Raw genomic sequence first — 21,640 nt, 5'->3', positions numbered from 1 at the left:
AGAAAAAAAATGCCTTGCTGGTAGCACTGTCCCCCAGTCCTGCACCCGACCACACCAGGATATTTCATTGCTTTACATGAAAACAGCCTATAAAAATTGTTCCTGGCAATTCCTCATGGGCTCTACCTGCCAGGCCACTATTAATACCCAGATAGTTGGGCATCAGGGGATTTGTGCAGGCGCTAATGACATTGGGTTTGATTTTTTTTTAAAGAAAAGTCATCCAAAAAATGCTCACCCCCTTAAAGTGTTTTCCCAATAATGCAGAGCTGATGCATATGTAATTCCACCTAGAGTTGGTTTCTCATATGATTGATGTTTCCGAGGCCTAGGAGAAGTGAGTTGTTTTGTTTTATTTCTCTTTTCTCTCTCTTTCTCTCTTTCTCTCTTTCTCTCTCTCTCTCTCTCTTTCTCTCTCTCTTTCTCTCTTGCATTTTTGTGAATCTAATGATGCACTTATATTGCCCCGCTTTTCCCTTCTCTTCATACCTTACCTACTAAAGGAGGAAATGCCACTTTTTTGGTAAGTGGATGTTAACCAAGAGGGACTTAAAAAAAAACAGAATTTAACGGAAAAAAAAAAGAAACAGAAAGCAAGAGTCATTGTAGAGCGCTGATGTGAGCTCAGCAGTGCCCTGCAGGGTCACAGATAAAAAAAAATGTATCCCAGGAAGAGTTCAGAAACATTCGTTTATTTCAGTAACGATGACATTTGTGGAGTTTTCTTTTTTTTTAAATGTTTTTTCTTCCTCCTTTTTGTTTTTATACTTTGTTTCCCCTGTCCCTTCTGTGACTTCCCCACCTCTACCCTGCCCCTCACCATATCTCTGTGCTGTCTTCCTCACTCCCTGTTTTGTTTCCAACCCAAATCCAGATGTATATATGTATATATTAACATGCCTCTATACATATATATGCATATACATGGGAAGAACCTCTACTCCATTCCTACTCCCCTCAGACCCATCTCCTCTGACTTCCTGGTTCATTTCAGTTAACTCTTTCCTGTTATGTCCAATTTATTTTCCCCTTCTTGCCACCCTCCTTGGTTTTCTTAGTTTGTTTGGATTTTTACACCAATTTGATTTCCTTTATTTATTTAGTTCATTCCCTCTGTTCCAGATGCGTTTTCGTTCGAACTCTCCCTTCCCTCCTTATGACTTTGTTTCTGGATTTCCTTTGCGTTTTGCATGCGGAGATTTGCATGAGCTGCATTGAGGTCAAAAGGCTGAGCAGGAGAGGAAGATTCAGAGTAGAGTCTGTGTAGCCTGCCTTATGCAATGTGCGTTGACGTTGTGAATTGCATCTCTGGCTTGGGGTTTCCCTTTAAAGACTTCTCCCCCTTTCTTTCTTCTCTTCTTTCCCTCCCCATCCCCCCTTTTCTTTCTTCCTGTCAGAGGCTGGACTCCGCATCCCCTTCTTCAAGGGCTCATGTCAAGACTGAGTTGCTGTCGCCCCGCTCCAAGAGTAGCAGACATGGCGCCAGGAGCCCCAGGTCAATGTCACCAGAGAAAGGAGGCCGATGCTCTGGAGTGGACAAGCATTCTCACCGCCGGCGCTCCCGCTCCACCTCACTGCACAAACACAAGGGCCGGAGCAAGGCCAAGCCCTCAGCCCAGAAGGAGTCACCCCGATCACTCAGCAACACAGGCTACAGTAGTGATTCGGAGGGATCAGCCTGCTCCCACCCCTACCACATGATGCCAGGGGTGGAGAAGAACCATGGGGCTCATGCAAAAAAGTAAGAGCTGGTGTCAGGCACTCCAGGGTCCCCACCTTGGCAGCACCAGAGGCTGCAGAGCAAAGGGCAGAGCTCCTCTGGTGGCTAGAGAGGAAATAATCTGTTTCTGACCCCAAGAACTGAATAGTAGGCTTATTCCCTGGAGCAACTCCCATCCACAGGTCCTTATTTCATCTAATGTAACTGTCAAAGGCTCTATTAGTCACCTAAATGTCTAAGACTCCTTTAAATTCTACTTAAACTTGGCCTCAGATTTATCTTGTGGCAGTGAGATTTGCAGGTTAGATATACATGGTGTATGCCTTGGAAGCAGACTTAGCCATTCTCGTACAGAGTAGAAGGATCTTTAATCCTTTCATTAAGTACAGTGTAAAGGTGCTGAACATTTATGGACTGATTTTCAGAGCATCCAAGTGTCCCACTGACTTGGTTTGGAGTTGTGGATGCTCAGGCTTGGGTTCTTGATGTTCCTGGATGCCCACATTCAAGGAATATGGTTGGAGGTGGGATGATGGTTGCCCACCACCTTGGAAATACAGTGTTAGCAGTTGCTGGATGGGAATTCTGGCTTTCAGGGGGTTAATCTTTATGCCATGCTGTGGTGTGCTGTGATGCTATTGTGATTGGTGGTTTGATTGATTGGTCTTCCAGGGTGAAGGAGAGACACCATCGTGGCAGGCCAAACAGCAGCTCAGAGTCACCTATCAAGCATTCCAGGCACAACTCAGAAAGAAAGAAGAGCGTGTCCCGGAGCACGGGCCACCGGAGCAGTTCCTGGAGCTCCAGTGGGTCCTTGTCCAAATCCCGGTCCAGATCTCGGGAGAAGAGAGCAGCACGGAGCAGGACTCGGTCTCCTTCACAGAAAAAAACTGCAAGCAGGTAGCACACCTGCAACATGTGTCCCCTGGGACAGGATTGTATGGGTGGGGGGATATTTGTACTGAGACATGTGGCCACTGTTATACACAATGTCAGCACACCACATGGGTACATGGGACACTACAATGCCAACACACACAAGGACTTCAATAAACCATAGATGTGTAGCCAGCATACATGGTGTCCTTGCCATGGGCACCAGCATATGGATTAGCTCAGATATAGCCCCTATGCACCAAGTTTTTCCATCAGGAGAAGCCTAAGTAAATAAATGCATCTTGTAACATGACCAGATCAAATCAGTTTGACCAAGGTGGGGGGAACAAGGGCCAACATCAGGGGCTCTTCCTTACAAATATCCCTTCCGTTCTCTACACATGCTAATCTAGGAGTTGTCAGCTTCAGTGTCCCAACTGGCCTCAGGGACTGGAGAAAGGTAGAGAGGCAGGTGACTCAAGCAGTCCCAAGGCAGCCTCTGGAGCAGAGGGGGCTGACCACAGTGAGAGCCCCATGTTCTGCACTGTCTGGGGGTTTCTGAGCAGTCATCAGGGATGGCCCCACACAGAGCAGGCTACCCTCATCATAGTTGATGGCAACTGATGTGCAATCTATAGGTACTGATGTACACATGTCTACAAGGCATGGTGGGAACTGGTAGGTCTTCTCCATCTCTATTTTGTCTTGCATGGATGCCAGTACCATGTATGGGTCCTCTCAAAGGGGCTTACAAACGTACTGCTGCCTCTGGGCTACTGGAGCTGTTTCCCTACCTCAATAGTATCTGTGTGTGCTTTTAGCTGGGACATTCCAAGTTCAACTCTCACAAGTGACTTACCTACCTGTCAACACATGCATAAGTGTACGTGTGGACTCACAGCCAGAATCATGCCCATGGCCTCAAATTTGTCCACAGGATACATGTCCAGGCATCTAGCAGACATGCATGTGCGCCAACATGCAAGTAGGTGCAACTAACATATATATGATTTTGATTCAGAGAGAAAGACAGTGAGCCCCGAATACGCCACAGTGATACTGATCCCACCCGGCCCCGGCGCCGCTCCAGAAGTTATTCCCCCATCAGGAAGAGGAGACGTGACTCCCCCAGCTTCATGGAGCCCAGAAGAATTACAAGGTAGATATCAGAGTGCAGGTCTTCAGCCCTAGGCTCACAAGTTTTAGTCACTTACTGACAACTTGCAGGACCCTCAGAGTTCTTCTCCAAAGCCCTCTTTGCTTCTCTGCAAAGCCAGATGTTGATAGAAAGATAGATAGCCAGACAGATAGACAGGCAGACTGCTAACAGTATTACCAGTTCAGTTCTTCCAATCTGTAAAAGGAAATATGTATTTATTTGAGGTGTAATTCTGTGTCAAAGGGGGGGGGAAGCCAGCTATGTTTCTCCCTCTGCTCTCCAAATGCAAACCTGGTGCACACAGTCGATGTCCATGAAGCCCCTTTAGGCTGATCAGAAAGTATTTGCAGGTTCAGGGTGACAAGACAAGTGAAATACAGTTACGCTAAAATGGAAGCTATGTGGTAACCCTGTGGCATGTGGACACCACTGAAAACTATGGTCATGGAGTTATAACTTGCCTTACGAGTACTGTGATACCTGTATGCATAATGCATGTTACAAGTATGAAGTAAATGATGTGCCCTATTGATACTGCACCTTACAGGGTTCATGTGACCTTTTCCTTCACAGGTATACTTAAGCCATTGTCTCTCGAGGCTGCCAGGCAGAGCTACGTTTATTTTTTCCCATGGTGGAAAGCAACCGAAGGGGGCTGATTCCTTATTCTGGGTTGCTATAGAACCAGTGAAGCCTGGCTGTGAGAATCTGTGGGTTGATGCAGCTCAGGATAAAAGACGTGTCTTGTTCCTCTGGGACTTTGGATGCTTCAACGTCCAAGATGCCTTTTGTGCTTGAGCTGTACCAGCATCAGCCACTGGGGGGCACGCGGGCAGGGCACTGAGCCTGCCTTCCCTTTGCTGGACTGACAGAGCGATGGGCACGGTGCACTCCCTCATCATAGGCCCTGATGTAAACACTAGGCCACTTTGACTCAGGCTTCAGCCTCAGCCAGAGCAATATTTCTAGAACCTGAGGGATGTTTGGAGGTCTCCCTGTTTTAAGGGAAAGACAATGAGGGGATCAACAGAGCCAGCCCAGACAGGACTGTGTTGGACCCACAGCAGTAGGGATGCCAGCTCCAACGTCATATTGCCAGTTTTCAAAATGTAACTCTTCCTTTCCTTAAGCCCCTGCTCCTGGAGTCCTGTGATTACATGAGAATTTCAGCTTTCATTACTTAATAAAAAAAAAATAATGGGGAAAAATCTTGAAAATGGGACCCCTGACAGCTGAACACTAAAAAGTCAAAGTAACGAATCTCAGCATTTAGTAGCTGTAAAAACAATGTGTTTTTAAACCACTCTTGTGATTTTTGTAAGACCCGAGTCATGACTCCTGAATGGTTGGGCTGGCAATGCCACGTGGCAGCGAATGGAGGGAGACGTCCAGCTTTGGGCCGAAGTACAGAGACGGAGGCTCGTCCAGTATTCATGCAGGCAAGGAGAGGAGATGTTGGGTCAATGCCTGCTCTGCCTGACCCCTCTGTCCCTCAGTTCCCATCTGTAAACACAGGGCTCGCAAAGGGGTGGGGAAGTTAAAGGCCTTCAAAACGGTGAGATGCAGTAAGGGGGGGCCATGTATGTGATGCCTGCAAGAGTAATGATTCAGGGCATTGCTGGGCCCTGGGATGCCAGGGGCCTTTGCCCAACCATTTACTGTCCCCTCTGATGCCGATACCGATGCAACTCTCCTTTTCCGTTCTGTCTCAGGGTTCCTCCCAGAGAGCATCGCTGCAGGCCCGGTTACTCTGGTAACCCCCCCCTCGCCAGGACCCCACTGTGTCTCCTTGAATGCACTGCGTGAGGCCTTCCAGGCTAAGCTGTGTCTGTGCCGTTTGTCTGTCTCCGTCCGTTCCACTAACCCCACTCACTGAGGCTTGCAAGGGTCCCAAATGAGCAGGGTGGGGAGGAAGGGTCTCTTTGAGGCAGCTGGTGGCTGTAAAAGTTCAGCAAGGGTTTTGGTCACATCTGCTCTATTGCCACGTCCATTCTAATTCACTGCCCCGAAGGGAGAAACTGCCTTTCTGAGGGGTCCTGGGATTTACCAAGCTGCAGGAAACTGAATGGACAGTGTGCTGGTTCTCTCCCACCCACCCCCAGTCTGAAGTCGCACTCCAAGGGCCATGTCATCCATTACACTAAGGACGTGTTAACTGCACTTAACATGAGTTTCCCCATGTTCAAGCAGTAAAACACGTGCTAAGCGTGATCGCTTTATGGCAAAGTTCAGACTGTTTGCAGGAAGAGTATCTCCAGCTCGTGTTAAGTGACACGCATTCAGATGTCGTCGGACCAGACTGGTCCCCCAGGCGTCCATTCAAGTTGTAAGTGACAGTAGCCAGCAGAGGAGCTGATTTTCACAGCCCCCCACTGCTTTACAACCAGCATGCCCCAATGGGATCACGGCACCTCAGCCTACCAGGAGCCTGATCCTGCTTTTTTCCTCACTGAGGAGGCTCTGCTGCTGAGGCTGGGATTGACAATCAGTGAGCTGTGCATGTTAGATCATAATAAACATTACTGTGCAGCTGCCCATAACATGGCATAACTTTAATACTGCACAAATTTAACCTGTACTAAATACCCCATGTGGCAAGCCCCAAGTCTAGTCCAGGGCCCAGGGTAGAAAGATATGTTGAATGGGGCAGAATGCCAAGAGGGCTGTACAGAAGAGTGTGCAGAAGACTGTGAGCTGAGGACATGGGAGACCTACAGAGGCTCCTGGAGTGGCAGGATGAGGAAGGGTGTGTTGGAGGGCTATAGAGGAGGCTTGGGAGGACTCACTGAGAGGGATGGTTCAGGGGGATGGCATGGAGGCCCAGGACTGAACCAGCCTGGGGATTTCTGGTAGGGTATGGAGGACCATGGGACACTGCAGGAGGTGCATAGGAGATTTATGAAGGAGATGGTGGAGATCCATGAGGGAGGTGTGAAGGTCTGTGGGACCCAGGGATGGGGCTGGGAAGGGTGCAAGAGGAGAGAACCAGGGTCTGTTGGATGGGACTTCCAGTCCAACAGGACCCCTTTGCTTTCTCATCATCCTCTGTTCTAGGCTCCCTCCTTCCCTCATCTCTCTTTCCTCCATGGAGCCTCCCTAGGACTGCCTCTGTCCCTGCAGTATGTGGCATACTGACTGGGGGCCAAAGACTTTACCCACTGACCCTCCACATGCCCCCCTTTCCATCTGGGGCTGGCAGGAACAGACCAAAATGGATTCATGCCATCCTCTCCTGGATGTTCAGCTCAGCCTCCCCAGGGCATCTGCCCAGACCTCTCCTGCCACTAATTCCTAACTTCTCTCTTTCACAGCTTTAACTCTTTGGTGTCTGGACAAGACAAAAGCCACATTAACCTTCTTACGCTCTGTCGTTGTTGCTGCCTAATCCAGGACTAATCCCTGGGGGTGATGGCTTGGGCACTGCATGGGTTGCTGGTTGGCTGGAGCTGAGCACAAGCCATGGGGATAATGCCTGAGTCTGTCCATGAATGGGCTCCATAGGTTGCATTCAAGGTCTCTGCAATCAAGGCCACAACATTCTGGTCCAAATCCAAATTCTGCCCAGGGGAGGAGAGTTCCAGCCCTGTGAACATGGTCCAGAGACATTTGGACCCAGACCTGAATCGGAACTTGCCCATCATTCTTGTGGCAGTGTGAGCCCAGAGCTCAGCAGTTCTGACCTGAGCTCCTTTCCCTTCTGCCCAGCTTTTCCCCATGTGCTCAAGCCAAAGCCCAGCACCAAATCAGCCTGCCCAGCACCCACTGCCCCACACTGACTCTCTTTCCATTTCCTCCACAGTGCTCGCAAGCGTCCAATCCCCTACTACAGACCCAGCCCTTCCTCTTCCAGCTCCCTGAGCAGCTACTCATACAGCCGGAGCCGGAGTAGGAGCTATGACAGCTACAGCACCAGCCGCAGCCGGACTCGCAGTCCTCCAAGCCGCTCCCGGAGCCAGAGCCGGAGCCCTAGCTACAACAGCCACAGCAGCTCAGAGAGCGCTGGGTTCTGAGCCAGCCAGGGCAGGAGTGGCCCACTGGAACCATCACCACCACCACACACAGCTGCACGCCCCCTCCCTCCGTCCCCTCTCCTCCCATCCAGCCTGCCCCACTGTTTGGCCTGGGCCACCCAGGCTGCAGCCAACACCAGCCTCTGCACCCATCCTGCATCCTGGTCCAGAGGGAGCCAGCTGTGGCATGGTGAGACCCAGGGGAGCCAGGAGCTGTGGCTTCTGGGAAGGAGGGCAAGGAGCAACCAAGGCAGCTGCTAAAAGATGGACCTCAAGTGTGGAGGGAGGGGGTCCAGACTCCTGCCCAACAGTGGCAGTCCCCTATCATTGCCCTCCAGGAAGGCATCTATGAGAAGGTGCAGCAGGCCAAGAGGATGTGCTTCCCAGGGGGGACCCTGGCAACTGGACAGACAAGACCCCCATCAGCTACTGGGGTGGGGTGAAGCAAACTCCAAAACTTGGATTTTGGGAGGGGGTGGGGGTGGGGGGTGTCTTCTCATTTCTACAAGCAAACACCAGGGTGGGGGAGGGGAGGGGAGGGGAGGGGCAGAATCAGGGCAGGCAGAGCAAGGGAACAAAGCGCTTAACAGAGACCATGGACTGGATCCCTGAGAGGGAGGGAGCCTTCCTGAACAAAGGAGCTTGCAGAAGCGTGGAAGGTTTGGTTTGGGCTGCATCTATTTATTTTGCTCAAGCCTGTCAGAGACATTCGTGCTTTATTTCCTTTATTTTTTGAGCACAATTATATAATGGAGGGATTCATTAAGGGGAGGGGGAGGGGCAGGGGTGGGAAGAAGTGGGGTTGGGGGGAATCAGCGTGAGGTGTCAGGGGACACTCAGTCAGAGGGACTGATGAAATCTGGATAAGAGAACCAGATCTCACTGGATGCTGGCACAGAAGAGGATTTGCTTCTTCCATGTACAATCACTGGCTGATCTGGACTGTCTCTATTCACTTGGAGATGGCCAACTCTAGGGGAGGAGACACAAAGCAGGGTGTCCCCCATCTCTCAGCACCGTACAGCTCCCAATGCACTCAGAGCCTCAGATGAACAAAGATGTCCTCCACCACGGAAGCATCCAGCAAGGGGTGTCCATGCTGTCAGCCAGCCTGTGATAAATCCTGTGGGAGGAAAGATGTATGTATGACTTTCAGTATCCTCCACGCAATTAGTGATGTCAAGTCTTTCCAGATGTGTTTGGAAGGCCCCAGCTGTGCAAGTAAATGCTGCTATCTCATAGGTTCATGGCTTGACCCAAGGAATCCCAGACATCCAGCACAAGATCTGGTCAATAGGGTGAAGAACCTGTCATTGTAAACTGTCACCAGGAGGATGACCCATTCACAGCACATTGAGTTGTGACAGCTCCTTTGAATATTGCACCCAAAAAAAAGCAGCACTTTGCCTGTGGACATCCCCTCTCCAGCAGAAAGTGTCCTCACTCCAGGAGTGGCCCGGCAGAACTTCCAGGAGTCATGGTCTTAGGGCACAAACAACACGCTTTGGATGACAGTGATGAGACACTGCTAATGAGGGACTCATGCAGGGGTGGGTTCTCCAACATAGCCAGTTATCTCTGAGGCAGGAGGTTCAGGAGATTAACAGAGGTTAATCATTCCTCAATCATTCCTGGTGCTGCTTCCATGGGATTGCCTTCTCCATCTGGAGGGTTTTTATGCCTCGTAAAGAACAAAACCGGTGCTGCAGTGCACATTTCGCTGCCCAGATGGAGCTTGGTCTTGGAAAACATCTACACTCTAAGAGGCAGATGTTGCATGGAGGTGAGCTGTTATTCCAGGCTGTGAACAGGACTGCTTAGAAAACCAGAATTCCAGTTTGCAAGAAAATTTGACGTTAGAAAGCAAAGCTTTTTTAAAAATTCCCAAATAAATTAAACCAAAAGCGATATCCCAGTCTAGTCAGTAGTAAGGTAAGGAGAGGACACATCTGGGAGACCTGGGGTTGAGCCTGTGGTCTGAATCTAGCAGAGCTGGGGACTTGAATCCACATCTCAAGCCTGGCAGTGAACCTGGTCTGACATCTGCTGGCTTTGACCACGTTCCATCCTCAGGCTGAGAAACTTTCCCCTCAAAAATTCATCGAATCCAACATGTTTGCACAGAACGTTTCAGGTTCAATAAACTGACATTTATCCAACCAAAGAGCATTTTATCAAAAAAATCCCAAGCAGTAAGGGAACCTAGGTGGTTCCAGTGATTGAAGTAGGTGTGTAAGGACTAGATTGGAGAAGGAGAGCAATAGTCACTCCCTCCTGATTGCTCTTTTCTGTGACTCATGATGCATGACTCCGCACTTATGGTTGCCCAGTGGCCCAGCTTCAATAGGAGGAATGTGAGAACCCCACCCAGCCTGGTGGGTGAGACACCCTCTTGGAAAGTGGCCACACTGGGTGAGGCAGGGCTAAGAATCCAGATCTCCAGCTTCCTAGGCAATTCTCTTACAGCTGGGCACCTCTGCCATTGTTCAGGGGGCTCTGTGCTTCATGCTGAAGGAGGTGGTGCTGTCAGGCATTCTGGGTCAGGTAGGCACCTCCCTCCTGAGCAGCTAGGTGAACTGAATCTCGCAAGAGTCCCTTAGAACTCTGCATTGGCTACATGGAAGCTGAGCTGCCTCAGCCTGTGGATCTGGATCACCCTCCTGGGACCTGGAACTGCAATTTTAGGCACAGCCACATCTAAATGGAGGCACCTACAAAGTCAATGCGGTCCCCTTATGCTCACCAGTGTAAGATGAGGGTTGTGTCTGGCCCTTAGCATCATGGTGAAAGATTGTGGAACCATTATGGAACCCCACTGGGGACAAGGCAGATGCAAAGCTGTTAGCCTACAAGGGAGTTATCAAACCCATGTCATCGACTGATGTGCTTTAGAAGGGCATTTGAATTGTTGGGAGCCAGAGGAGAAAGCACATAGACTATTGTTTTGGGCTCATGGAGCCAGCTGGACAGGGTTTAGATGTGAGTCCTGTCCTGCCTCTATCCCTGCCCTGCTGACAGTGGTAGGTCACTGACCATCTCTGTGCCTCAGCTTCCCTTTGTCTTCCCTTTTTGGATTGCAAGCTGTGTACAGCAGGGTGTCAAACATGGCGTACCAGGCTACTGACAGGCCACTGGAAGTTGGCCACTGGAAGATGGATGGCATGAGGCATGAGTAAGGGCTGACAGTCCTGGTCACCTTCTGGCCGCTTCACCCATCACTGCCACTGTGACCACAGATCCACATCTACTGGCTCTGCTTCCACCACTGCTGCCACACTGGATGATAGGCTGGACTTGCCACCATTGTGTGCTCCATGCTAGACCTGGAGCTGCCACCCCAGCATGAAACATATCAGGAGCAACTGCCCCAACTCTGGCATGGGGCATGCAGCAGGAGCCACCCTGGTCCCCAGGCTGAACCCCGACCCACAAGCAATACCTGTTGTACAGACCTGGCCCAGGGCAGAAGGTGAGTTTGATACCCCTGGTGAATGGCAAAGATTTTGGTCACTCATTGTCCATATGGGAGCCCAGTGCCTGTAGATTTTCTCTTAATGCTGGTAACAACAAACACCCTGCAGCTTTAAGAGAAGAAGGCCAAAATCCCGAGGTGGCTATAGGAATGCTGATTGCTTTGAGCTCTGCCTTCATATGATGCTTGTACAGGCCCGCTGTTACTAAAGTCAGACCCTTTATAGCTGACATGTAACCACTCTCCCCCAGCAGGAACCTCTCCAGAATATCGTCTTCTGAAGTCAAGTGCCATGTCATTAAGCCTCTCCCATCTTTTTTCATCAGCCTTTACCTGTTGCCTAGGGCCTAGAGAGCAGTATAGCTCACAAGTCCTAAAGGTGGGCCTAAGTAACACTTCTGTATTGGGTGACATTGTCCAAGGTTCAGAAGAATACCTATGACTTACCAGGGCTTCATCCTCGGGCCCGCACTGTTCAACATCTTCATCAGTGACTTGGACAAGGGGGTAAATAGCACCCTGTTCAAATTTGCTGGTGACACTAAGATGTGGGGGGATGTGGGCACGCTAGAAGGGAGGGACAGGCTGCAGTTGGATCTGGACAGGTTACAGGGGTGGGCGGATGAGAATAGGATGGGATTCAACGCTGACAAGTGCAAGGTGCTGCACCTGTGGGGGAAGAACCAGCACCATACCTACAGGCTGGAGAACTCCCTTCTCGTCAGTGCAGAGGCAGAAAAAGATATTGGAGTCTTTATTGATGCCAAGATGAACATGGGCCGGCAGCGTAGGGACGCGGTCAAGAAGGCCAACCGCACCTTGTCATGCATTCACAGATGCATCTCAAGCAGGTCCAAGGAGGTGATTCTCCCCCTCTATGCAGCACTGGTCAGGTCGCAGCTGGAGTACTGCGTCCAGTTCTGGGCGCCGCACTTCAGGAGGGATGTGGAGGGGGTCCAGAGGAGTGCCACTGACATGATCAGGGGGCAGCAGGGCAGGCCCTACGAGGAGAGGCTATGGGACCTGAACCTGTTCAGCCTCCAGAAGAGAAGGCTGAGGGGGGATCTAGTGGCCTGTTACCAACTAGTCAGAGGGGACCAGCAGGCACTGGGGGAGTCCCTGTTCCCCCGAGTGCCACCAGGAGTGACCAGGAATAACGGTCACAAGCTGGCAAAGGGTAGATTCAGATTAGACATCAGGAGGCGCTACTTCATGGTCAGGGTGGCTAGGATCTGGGACCAACTTCCAAGCAAAGTGGTGCTGGCTCCTACCCTGGGGGTCTTGAAGACAAAGCTAGACAAAAACCTTGCTGGGGTCATTTGACCCCAGTACTTTTTTCTGCCAAGGCAGGGGGTCGGACTTGATGATCTGCTCAGGTCCCTTCCGACCCTACCAACTAGGAAACTAGGAAACTGAGACACAGAGTAGAGCAGTGACTTGCCCAAGATCACCCAGGAGACCAGTGGTAGTGCCAGGAGGGGAGCCTAAATGGCAACTTAGTGCTCAGTTTCCTCAAATGCAGTGCTTCCCTCTTCCCAGCAGCCCCAGTGTGTGTGTGCAGAGCACTGCTCAAGGAAGGACTTTGTGCTTTGTAAGTGACTGCTGTGCTTGCCCATGCACTCTAGTCTAGATCACCTAACACACCAGGGGCTTCTAAGGTACAGATCCTAATACAGGCTACATGGAGTACCTGCATGCTTCAATGTGTATGCCATTGTGTGTGCTCACTAGGATGTGACCCCTGAAGGAAAGGAGGGGGAAGTGCTTAAAAGAAAGCAGCAGCACAAGTTATGAATTCTTTGGCCAGAAAGATGCTCCCCTGGTTTTCATAGCTAGTGTGGAACAGACCTGACCAGATTAAAACCAGTTCCATGGCTAGTTCCTATCTAGCCTAGGATTTGGTTCTTAAAACCCAGTTAGACCCAGGTGATAATGCCAGGGAAACAATGTTTATAAATGATTCTAGAAGATGTGGTTGTGCTCCTTGTAGTGTGAAGCCTAGGAAGAGCCTAGGAAATAGAAGTGGAGAAGGTCTAGATTAGAACCTGGGTATCAGACAACTGAGGTGTAACTGGCTTCCCCATCAAGCCTGCACTGGCTGCCAAGACAGGGCTAGCCAGTGCCAAGGCCCTCAGTCATTGAAAGGGAAGCTAGACCTGAGCACCTCCATGAAAACCTGTCCCAATGAGGCAGCACAAAACACGCAGCCTTCTACCCCCTGGTACCTCTCAGGGCAGGGATGGCCCCCTGTAAAATAGAGCAAGCTACAGGCTTTGGGCTCAACTGGAGCTAGCTGTGCCCAGCATTGTTAGGTAGCCCTTGCAGTCTCCGTAGTATTTCTTCAGTATTTCTTCTTAAGAGCACAGGCCACTCTTTAGACATGCTTTTCTTTTCCCTAGCAGCTCACTCTACTGCAGTGCCCCAGCTCCTGGCTCAGCATACAAGCCTGGTCCCAAACCAGGCCCTCAGCTCTGAATCCCTTTCAATCCAGGAAGCAAATGGAGCCAGAATTTGAATTCCAGGTCTGAAGTCTCTACCCAGCCCTTGTCCCAGATTGGGTCTGAAGTGGGAAGGGAAACCAGTTTTGATTTCAGACCCTTGAGGAACCAGCAGACTCCATGAGATTTCCACCATGTAGCACCAGAATTTCCCGAGAGATTTCAGAGCTGTCCAGTCCAAATTTTCCTCTTGGCATTTAGGCCTTCAACCCCAGCTGAGGCCTGAAGCATAAATTTTGTGCCCTTCTGACTAGGCTTTCTGCCCAAAGCCCCTGTTTGGACACATCCCTGCTTGATTTTCATTCTGCAAAGTGAACTCAACACTGAAGACTCTTGCTGATAAAGCTGCTGCTGCTGAAAATAATTGTACCACCCAATCAAGGAGCAGCTGCAGCAGGATGACATGATGTCTGGATAATGTCTTGAATTTTAAAAGGCTTAGGGAGGACACCCCATGGAGAAGCCTCCATGTGCAATAGAAGGCAGTGAGGAAGAGGGGCTGGGGTAGGGGCAAAAGCTTTATCTCCATCTTGATGCAAAGCTTTATCTCTGTGGTCTTTAACAAATGGTTCAGCAGGTGGCAGACAGGAGCTCTGAGACTGCTTCTCAGAGCTCTTCACTCCCCCGCATGACAGTGCCTGGTTGTTGTTTTAGTTTAATCTGCATAGGCCACACATTTTCTGCCTCACTGAAAAGATGATGCAGATGAGCCTCCCATGGCGGAGGAAGCAGCTAGGGGGATTAAGCCGTTGCCCACAAATAAAAGCTTGGGCTTTGTCATTTGCTTTCAGTGTCGATTTCCAGCCTGCTCGGACAGCTCAGGGGCCTGGTGAGAGCCAGTTGCCTCTTTGATTCCAGCTCAGGTCAGTAGTTCAGTGACCTCTGTACAATGGCTGTGGTGTGATGAGCTGGAGGTCTTGGAGCTGCTCCATGTTGCATTTTGCAGAGTGGGAGTCTCGGTCAAGCAGTAGAAAGTCACGTGATGGTCAGAGCCCTCTAGGTGCTGCTATCGCTTCATAGTCACAGCTACTTCACCTTAACTTTCCATTGTGACAGGGTCTTATCCATCAAGCAAAGATGTTTGCTTAAGCATTTCAAAATCTGCTGGCAGAGAAACATCATCTTGCCCTGATTCACAAGTTAGCAGAGTCTCTCAGGTTACAAAGGGTAGAATTTGGCCCACTGTACTAGAATATAAGCTGCCCTGTAGGCTTTGCTTCATCTGTAAGACTATTTTCTTGCCAAAATTGTGAATGTTTCTGAGTGTGTGGAGAGGCAAAGGATTGAAATTAAAGCGATAAGTGAACTACAGTCACTGAAACGAATGGTTCAGATAAAGGGAGGCTGCCTTCTGGACATACATTGTGGCTGGGTATAGACCACTCAGATGGGCAGAGTCTCACTAGACAGGGATAGAGGATTTGCTCACCCAATCCACAGTCGCTCCACCCCACTTGTCAGTCCATACTCTGGCTGTGCTCCTGAAGAGTCTGTTCGGTGGACTTCCAGAAGAAACACTGGGAGTGGCATCTGCTTTCATGAAGTCAGAATGACTCCTGAAGGCTGCACGCCTCAGAGCTGGGCTCAGTCCCCTCCCCTCAGCACAGTCTGAATTCGGCATTTAGTTTCAGGCCAAATGCAGGAAACTTACTCCTCAGTTAACCACTCTTCCCTAGATAAGGTCCTGGGTCCTTGCTCCCTGGTGCTAACCCTTGCAAAATCCTGGCTTCCCATTGCTGCTGTGTGCAACACAAGGGGAGGGGAGGGGAGGGGAGGGAATGAGCTCATTATTATTCCAGTCTGGTGGTATTGAGCTGGAGAGGAGCTAAACCAATTGCCCAGAAAGACAAGTAATTAGAAATGGGCTTAACAGGTAAGGAGGAGAAATGATTTTCTTTCCCACAAGCTTGGCTTGTCCCACCATATTAGTTTGAAATGTCTGGACAGCCCAGTGTAAGGAGCAGTCTGCAGTGGTCCATTGCTGGGGTGATGTGATGCTGCCAGACCTGAACAGTCTGTTGCTCAGTTGTAAACTAGTCATCGTGTGCAGCCTGCTTAGGAGACGCCGATTCCAGGCATCGTTCAAGCACTGGTGACATCTGACTCCAAAGCTTTTAGCAGAGGTTTGGGTGACTTCCAGGATGCAGTGCTTTTGTCAAGCCAGTCACCAGATGCAGGCTGGGACATAATTACACCCATACATTCTGGCATAAAGCACCCTTAGGTGAGGCAGTAATAGCACCCAGCCTGGGCATTACACAGCTGTCTGATATATGATGGTAATCTGCACCATTCCTGTCCGATCCTCTGTGGTGCTAAGCGGCTCTCAGGATGACACACACCCTTTTGTAACATGCCCTGAGGCCCCATGCAAAGAGTCGTTGGTTATTTCTGTAGGGTTCTCTCATCAAGCTAAGATGCTTGACTGGTGGGTGGGTGGTTTTGAAGGAAATCTATCCTAGATGGATACCTGATCTAGGTCGCTGCTGGACTGCAGCAATATAAAGCTGTTACCCTTGATTCTGTGCTTCCCCATGCCTGAAAGAACTTCTTCTGATCAAGATCATGCTACAGCAGCTTCTTCTTGGGCATCAGAAAGTGGCTGAAAAGTCTCGTGACACCACACAGACTGTTCCTGATGCAGGCATAATGATAAGAAGTAGGGCATAGTGAACGCTTAGCTTCCAGGATGAGACTTTCAAAGCAAACTATAGAGACCCACTGAAGTCCTGGAGACAAGATTTTTGCTAATTAAATCTGCTGCACATTGCAGCTCCTTAGTCTGCTTTGCAAAACCTCAGCCCTTAGCTTTACTCCCTGTGACATTTTTCCAAATGGTTCCATAGTCCTGCCATGTGTACATGAAAAGAGTTAATAAATCCCTCTCTCACACTTGGGCGCACACACAAATATCTGCATGACACACTATAATAGACTTGCTAAGAGCCTAGCCATGAAACATAGCTAGATTTTGAGCACCCTGAAGTCGGAGGTATTTTGATCTTTGTTTTGGCTAAAGCAATTTAAAAAAAAGTATTGCAAAATGCTGGTTCTTGATTCATATTTCAATCCCTACATCCCCCATCCCCAAAAAAACCAAAACTGGGTTGATCAAAGCCAGAGGGTAGTCTACCCTTCTCTACAATGTATTAAAAATACAGCTTCATAAGCAAAAACTAAATGGTCACTGAGCAACCAAGCAATTTGTTAACCAAAGAGTCTTAGACTGTCCCAGGGCCAGTTGTCTACACAGTGGTTTGTTATCTGCTGGCCCTCAGTGCTAAGCCCCTTGGTAGGTGCAACTGGAAAGAAAAGATAAGGAGCTGAAGCTTTGATGAGGTTTCTTAGGACATGTCCATTTCTAATAAACAAACCATGCCCTATAAATGCAGGTCATCAAATTGCTTTGCTCCCTGTGCTGCTGACTACTGAAGCTAACCTCTTCCAAACATGCATGGATTAGACTGTGCAGGATGAAATGACTGTGACTTCTCCTTATTTTTGTAGGGATGGTTCTGTGGGCCAGAGCCTCAGGTGGTGTAAACAGGGGCAGCTCTATTGTAATCTGAATGGCTGCACCCATTTCCACCCACTGAGAATCTGCCCTAATGTTTCACCCACCAGCAGTAAAATGGCTTCCCTGTGCATGTCCATCCATGGAGTTTTCCTCATGCCAATTGTTACCATCACAGGCAAGTTTGAAGTGAAACCCATTGCAAACATGTCTAGTTTCAGCCAGCTCAGAAGAGGGCAAGCCAGCTATTTGTCTTCTACTGTGGCAGTAGAAGAGGTATCCTGTGTGAGACTGGCAGGCTGCAGGACAGAGGGATGGATGAACATGACAGACTGGCTCTGTAAACCATCACTGAAAGAAGCAAACCAGTGAATGACCTGTGGAGCAGGCCAGTGCTCTGAAGACATCGGGCACTCCTCTGTTTGTAGTGGGTGTAACAAGCCTCTGCCGCCAGGTGTGGACGCAGACAGTTTAGCCAGGTTCAAAAACAGACTGGACACATTCTTGGAGGAAAGGGGCACCAGTAGCTAGTGTGCCTGGGTGCGGGATGCAGCCTCTGAATCAGAACTTCCTAGACCTTAAATGCTGGAGGCTGCAAGTGAGAGAGGAACAGTGGTAAAAACCCTGGTCAGACCCAGTTCACTCTCCTTTTCAGCATCCCCTCTCTGCCACTGTGACAGAGGACACTGGGCAAGGCAGACCTGTGGTCTGACCCAGTTAATGCCAGTTCTTATGTTCTTATGTTTTTCAAAACAGCAGAGCAGGTTTCCCCTGCAATTTCAGGCCCATTGGAATTAATACGCCATCGAACTGTGGATCAGGCCCAGACATGGCTTCTTTGAACATCACTCTTGGACTTCCCCCCTCTCAGTGGAGGAAGGGCATGCTTTTCCCTGGTGAGGATGATGGTACTGTACATGGACTGCAGCCAGGGGGACAGTCCTTCCTCAGCCAGGCTGCGAGGGGTAAAATACCTGTGAGGGATTACCTAATCTTACAGCTTTTTTGTTTGGCTTCATGTCCCAACACTCAAACCTAAGAATAAAACACATCCTGTCCTAGCCTTGAGAGTACACCACAGTGAAAATGACTGGGAGATCGTGTCCTCGAGCTCTGGGAAATCTCAAGAATTTACCCTTTGCATTTCATGCCTGAATGGGAGCCCTCTGAGATCCTTCCTCCAGACCGTCTCTTTAATCTCCACCACACAATGTGGCAGACACAGCCTTCAGAAGTAGGGATGGAACTACCCTCCTTGCCAGTTTTTTCCAGACTATTGGCTGATGCTTTTGCCCCAGTCAAAGCTCCCAAGCAATGGGCTTCTATGAGTTCTCCTGGGAGGTTGTTCCACAACCCAACAAAGGCAATGTTTCTTCCTCTCTAGAAGAAATGATCATACCATGTCAAAAGAGGTATCTGAGTTATACCCAGCCATGTTCACAGCCCATGACATCCATTACTGGTCACAAATGCAGCTTGCCAGTCATTTCTACCAGGATGGGCCTTTAACATTGACCGGGTATGTGGTTTGTGTGAGCTGAAAGAGTGGCTTCTTTTCATCCTGTCAACCCTTCTCACAGCTCTGCTGGAATCCATCAGCATCTCTATATCTCTTTCTGGGTGGTGTGCTTCCCTTGTCCTTGGGTGAACACACTGCCTGACAAGGCTGGATATAGCGCCATGTCTCAATGTGTATTTGTGACATTCCCAGGGGAGGGAAGCAACCTTTTGTCATGATAAACAATCTCATTCCCAGAACAGTTAAGCTAATGGTTAGGCTTCTGCACAAACATCAAGAAAAGAAAGTGCTTTTAAAAATGCTTTCATATATTATGTTTGGCCAACTTTCATCCTGACTTCCTGCAGGTAATGTTTATTTCTGCTTGTGTTCCCTAAAAGGGACAATACACCAATAAAGAAACCTCCTCCCATTAGCACACACACATGAACACACCCCTTTGCACATCCAGCGCATTCCCACAGAGATGTATTCAGACATACACACACATGCGCATGCACACAAACACACACTCTCCCCTCATCTCCTCCTTCTACTACCCTGCTTTGATCAGGCAGCCTCATGACAAGCACACCAGGGTGAAAATCAGGTATTACAACAGCAGCCGGGACCTCCTCCCCAGTGGCGCACAATATGCTCCCCAGCCTTGCGGTCTTCTGCTTTGTCGAAGAAACCCAACAGCAGCAACACAATGGACAAAGACGGTGCATCAGGGAAAATGTCCAGTCTTCCTCGAGTTCTTTTACAGTCTCTTGTCTCCTGCTCACCGGAGGGAGCTAACTGGAACAAATACTCTGTAGAAATACTTCAGTATTTTCCTCCCTCTCTCTCAATCTGTCTCTCGCGCTCTCTTTTTTTTCTGGATCGTGAGTACAGCTGTAGATTCAGTGAGCTGGTTCAATTACAATAAAATACACAGTATATATTGTAAAGGACTCATTGGACACCAAGTGGTCTGTTCTTGGAAAGTTCATTTGTGTGTTGTGCAAAGGATACACAATATGAACTGATTATCTATCTAGCTATATATCTGTCTGTCTACCTACCTACCTACCGCTGTTTTTCTTTCAGTCTCCACATCTCAGTCTCTCTTTCTCTCTCTCCAGTTAATCTCTGTCTAACCTCTCTCCATTAAGATAGAGTTTCCCACAGCAAGCACTGTGGGTGCTCAGCTCCTGGCAGGATCAGGCTTTTTCTCCTTCTTTCCTGACTCCCTTCAGCTGCTTTTTTCCAGTGTTGCTGTTTCCATGGCAATGCTTGCTACTACAAGAGCAGATCCCCTGACAATAGGTCTAGATATACACTATCAACTGGGGGAAGGGGTAAAATGCCATGGGTGTGGCCATCAGCAAAGGGTGGCAGAGGTGAGGGTGGCAGGGAGTTAGTAATTATGACTTGGCACTAGACCCTAAAGCTGCAAATGGCCAGGGCTTTGCCAGCAGGGCTTGCTGCTGCTGCAACTTACTTCAGCTCAGGCTCAGTCTACGCAGCCCAGCCTACCATCCCCTTCACCCTAAGTGCTTCGGATGCCATTGATGAGCTCCCAGTTCTAGAAGGGAGATAAGAAATGTGTTGCCAGTCAGCACAGCACAGCAACCTGCATGAAATCAGCTGGCACTTTTGACCTTGGGAGCTGGCAGTTTGATTTGCTTGTTTGTAATAGAGAACATGGGGAGGGGAGGGGGCCACAGAAAGACACTAATGGGAAAGGATCTCAAATGATGAATACAGAGATGGAATGAGACCAAAAAAGAAGAGAGGACAGAGGGAGAAAAGCATTGCAATGCATCCCAATGTGCAGTGAGAGTTATTCGCAGATGCTGAGGGCTGTTCAGTGGTCTGTGGAGCTGGGTTGGTAGGCCTCAGGCTGCAGCAAGTTCTCCAACAGTCTGTCTTTTTCTAAAGGACATGCCATAGCTTAGAGTCAAGTGTTTGATTCAGGAATCCCTTGCAGAGGTCCAGGGTCCTGCAGATGATCAAACAAGTCCATTCTGCCTTCCAGCTGAGCAACAAAGTGGGCAAGTGTTCACATCATGATAACCACCGGCACCACTAGTGCAGGCTGACCCTATGCTAACTGCCTCAGAAGACAAGCCAAAGGCTGGCTAGACCTTGGGGAGGAGGTATCACTGGTCCTTCAAGGAGAGAGGTGGGCCACACTAATAGAGTGGCATGAAGACCACCTCTCCTGCCCAGAGCAGGCTGTATCTCATCATCAAATTCAGTCTACTGAACTGTCAGGCCAGCAAGCTGGTCAGGTTTAACACTTCATGGTAACAACCGCAGGCAGAGCCCACTTCCAGAAACAGCCCCTTGGGATGAACTTCAGGGAAGTGGCATGGTCCAAAGACGAGGGCACACACCTGTGAGTCCAACAGGGGCACTCTCTTCCTCTTTTTGCCATTGTCTGGCTTCCCACTTTGTCTCTTCGGACTGGAAACTCTTTGGGGCATTGGCTGTCTCTGACTGCATTTGTAGAGCACACAGCATGATACAGCCCTAATTTGGAGAGTGCTGCTAGATGCTCACACCATTTGAGCAGCACTAAACCCCTTGCATGGGGAGAGGCCTGATAAAAGCATCTGGTTTGGACATAGTCATTTGCAAGTGCCCATGCAACTGGATCACAAACCATGTGCGGCATTGGTGAGGTCGTAGATGGAGTACCGCGTCCAGTTTTGGGCGCCGCACTTCAAGAGGGATGTGGATAACCTTGAGAGGGTTCAGAGGAGGGGTACTCATATGGTTGAGGACCTGCAGGTAAGTCCCTGTGAAGACAGACGGAGGGACCTGAATCTCTTCAGCCTACACAAGAAGAGGCTGAGAGGTGATTTTGTGGCTGCCTACAAACTCATCGGGGGGGGGGGGGGGG

At 49.5% G+C, this 21,640-nt stretch overlaps 1 protein-coding gene across 2 annotated transcripts in view; it reads left to right on the top strand.

The window, feature by feature from the left end:
• Window positions 1–11,678, top strand: part of SRRM3 (serine/arginine repetitive matrix 3) — a 95,530-nt gene extending 83,852 nt beyond the window's left edge. The window contains exons 11-14 of one of the 2 annotated variants that reach the window (XM_019511492.1): window positions 1,398–1,741; window positions 2,393–2,620; window positions 3,618–3,755; window positions 7,555–11,678. In XM_019511492.1, the coding sequence (XP_019367037.1) occupies window positions 1,398–1,741; window positions 2,393–2,620; window positions 3,618–3,755; window positions 7,555–7,765 (921 nt within the window). In that variant the 3' untranslated portion in view covers window positions 7,766–11,678. Of the gene's footprint in view, window positions 1–1,397; window positions 1,742–2,392; window positions 2,621–3,617; window positions 3,756–5,467; window positions 6,449–7,554 lie in introns of those variants that run through there. The other variant, XM_019511493.1, reaches the window with a different exon arrangement.
• The last annotated feature ends 9,962 nt before the right edge of the window (window positions 11,679–21,640 follow it).

Source organism: Gavialis gangeticus, unplaced genomic scaffold (genome assembly GCF_001723915.1).
Source record: "Gavialis gangeticus isolate Ggan-Ray unplaced genomic scaffold, GavGan_comp1, whole genome shotgun sequence".
Lineage (NCBI taxonomy): Eukaryota > Metazoa > Chordata > Crocodylia > Gavialidae > Gavialis > Gavialis gangeticus.
This window is presented reverse-complemented; position numbering and strand designations above follow the sequence as displayed.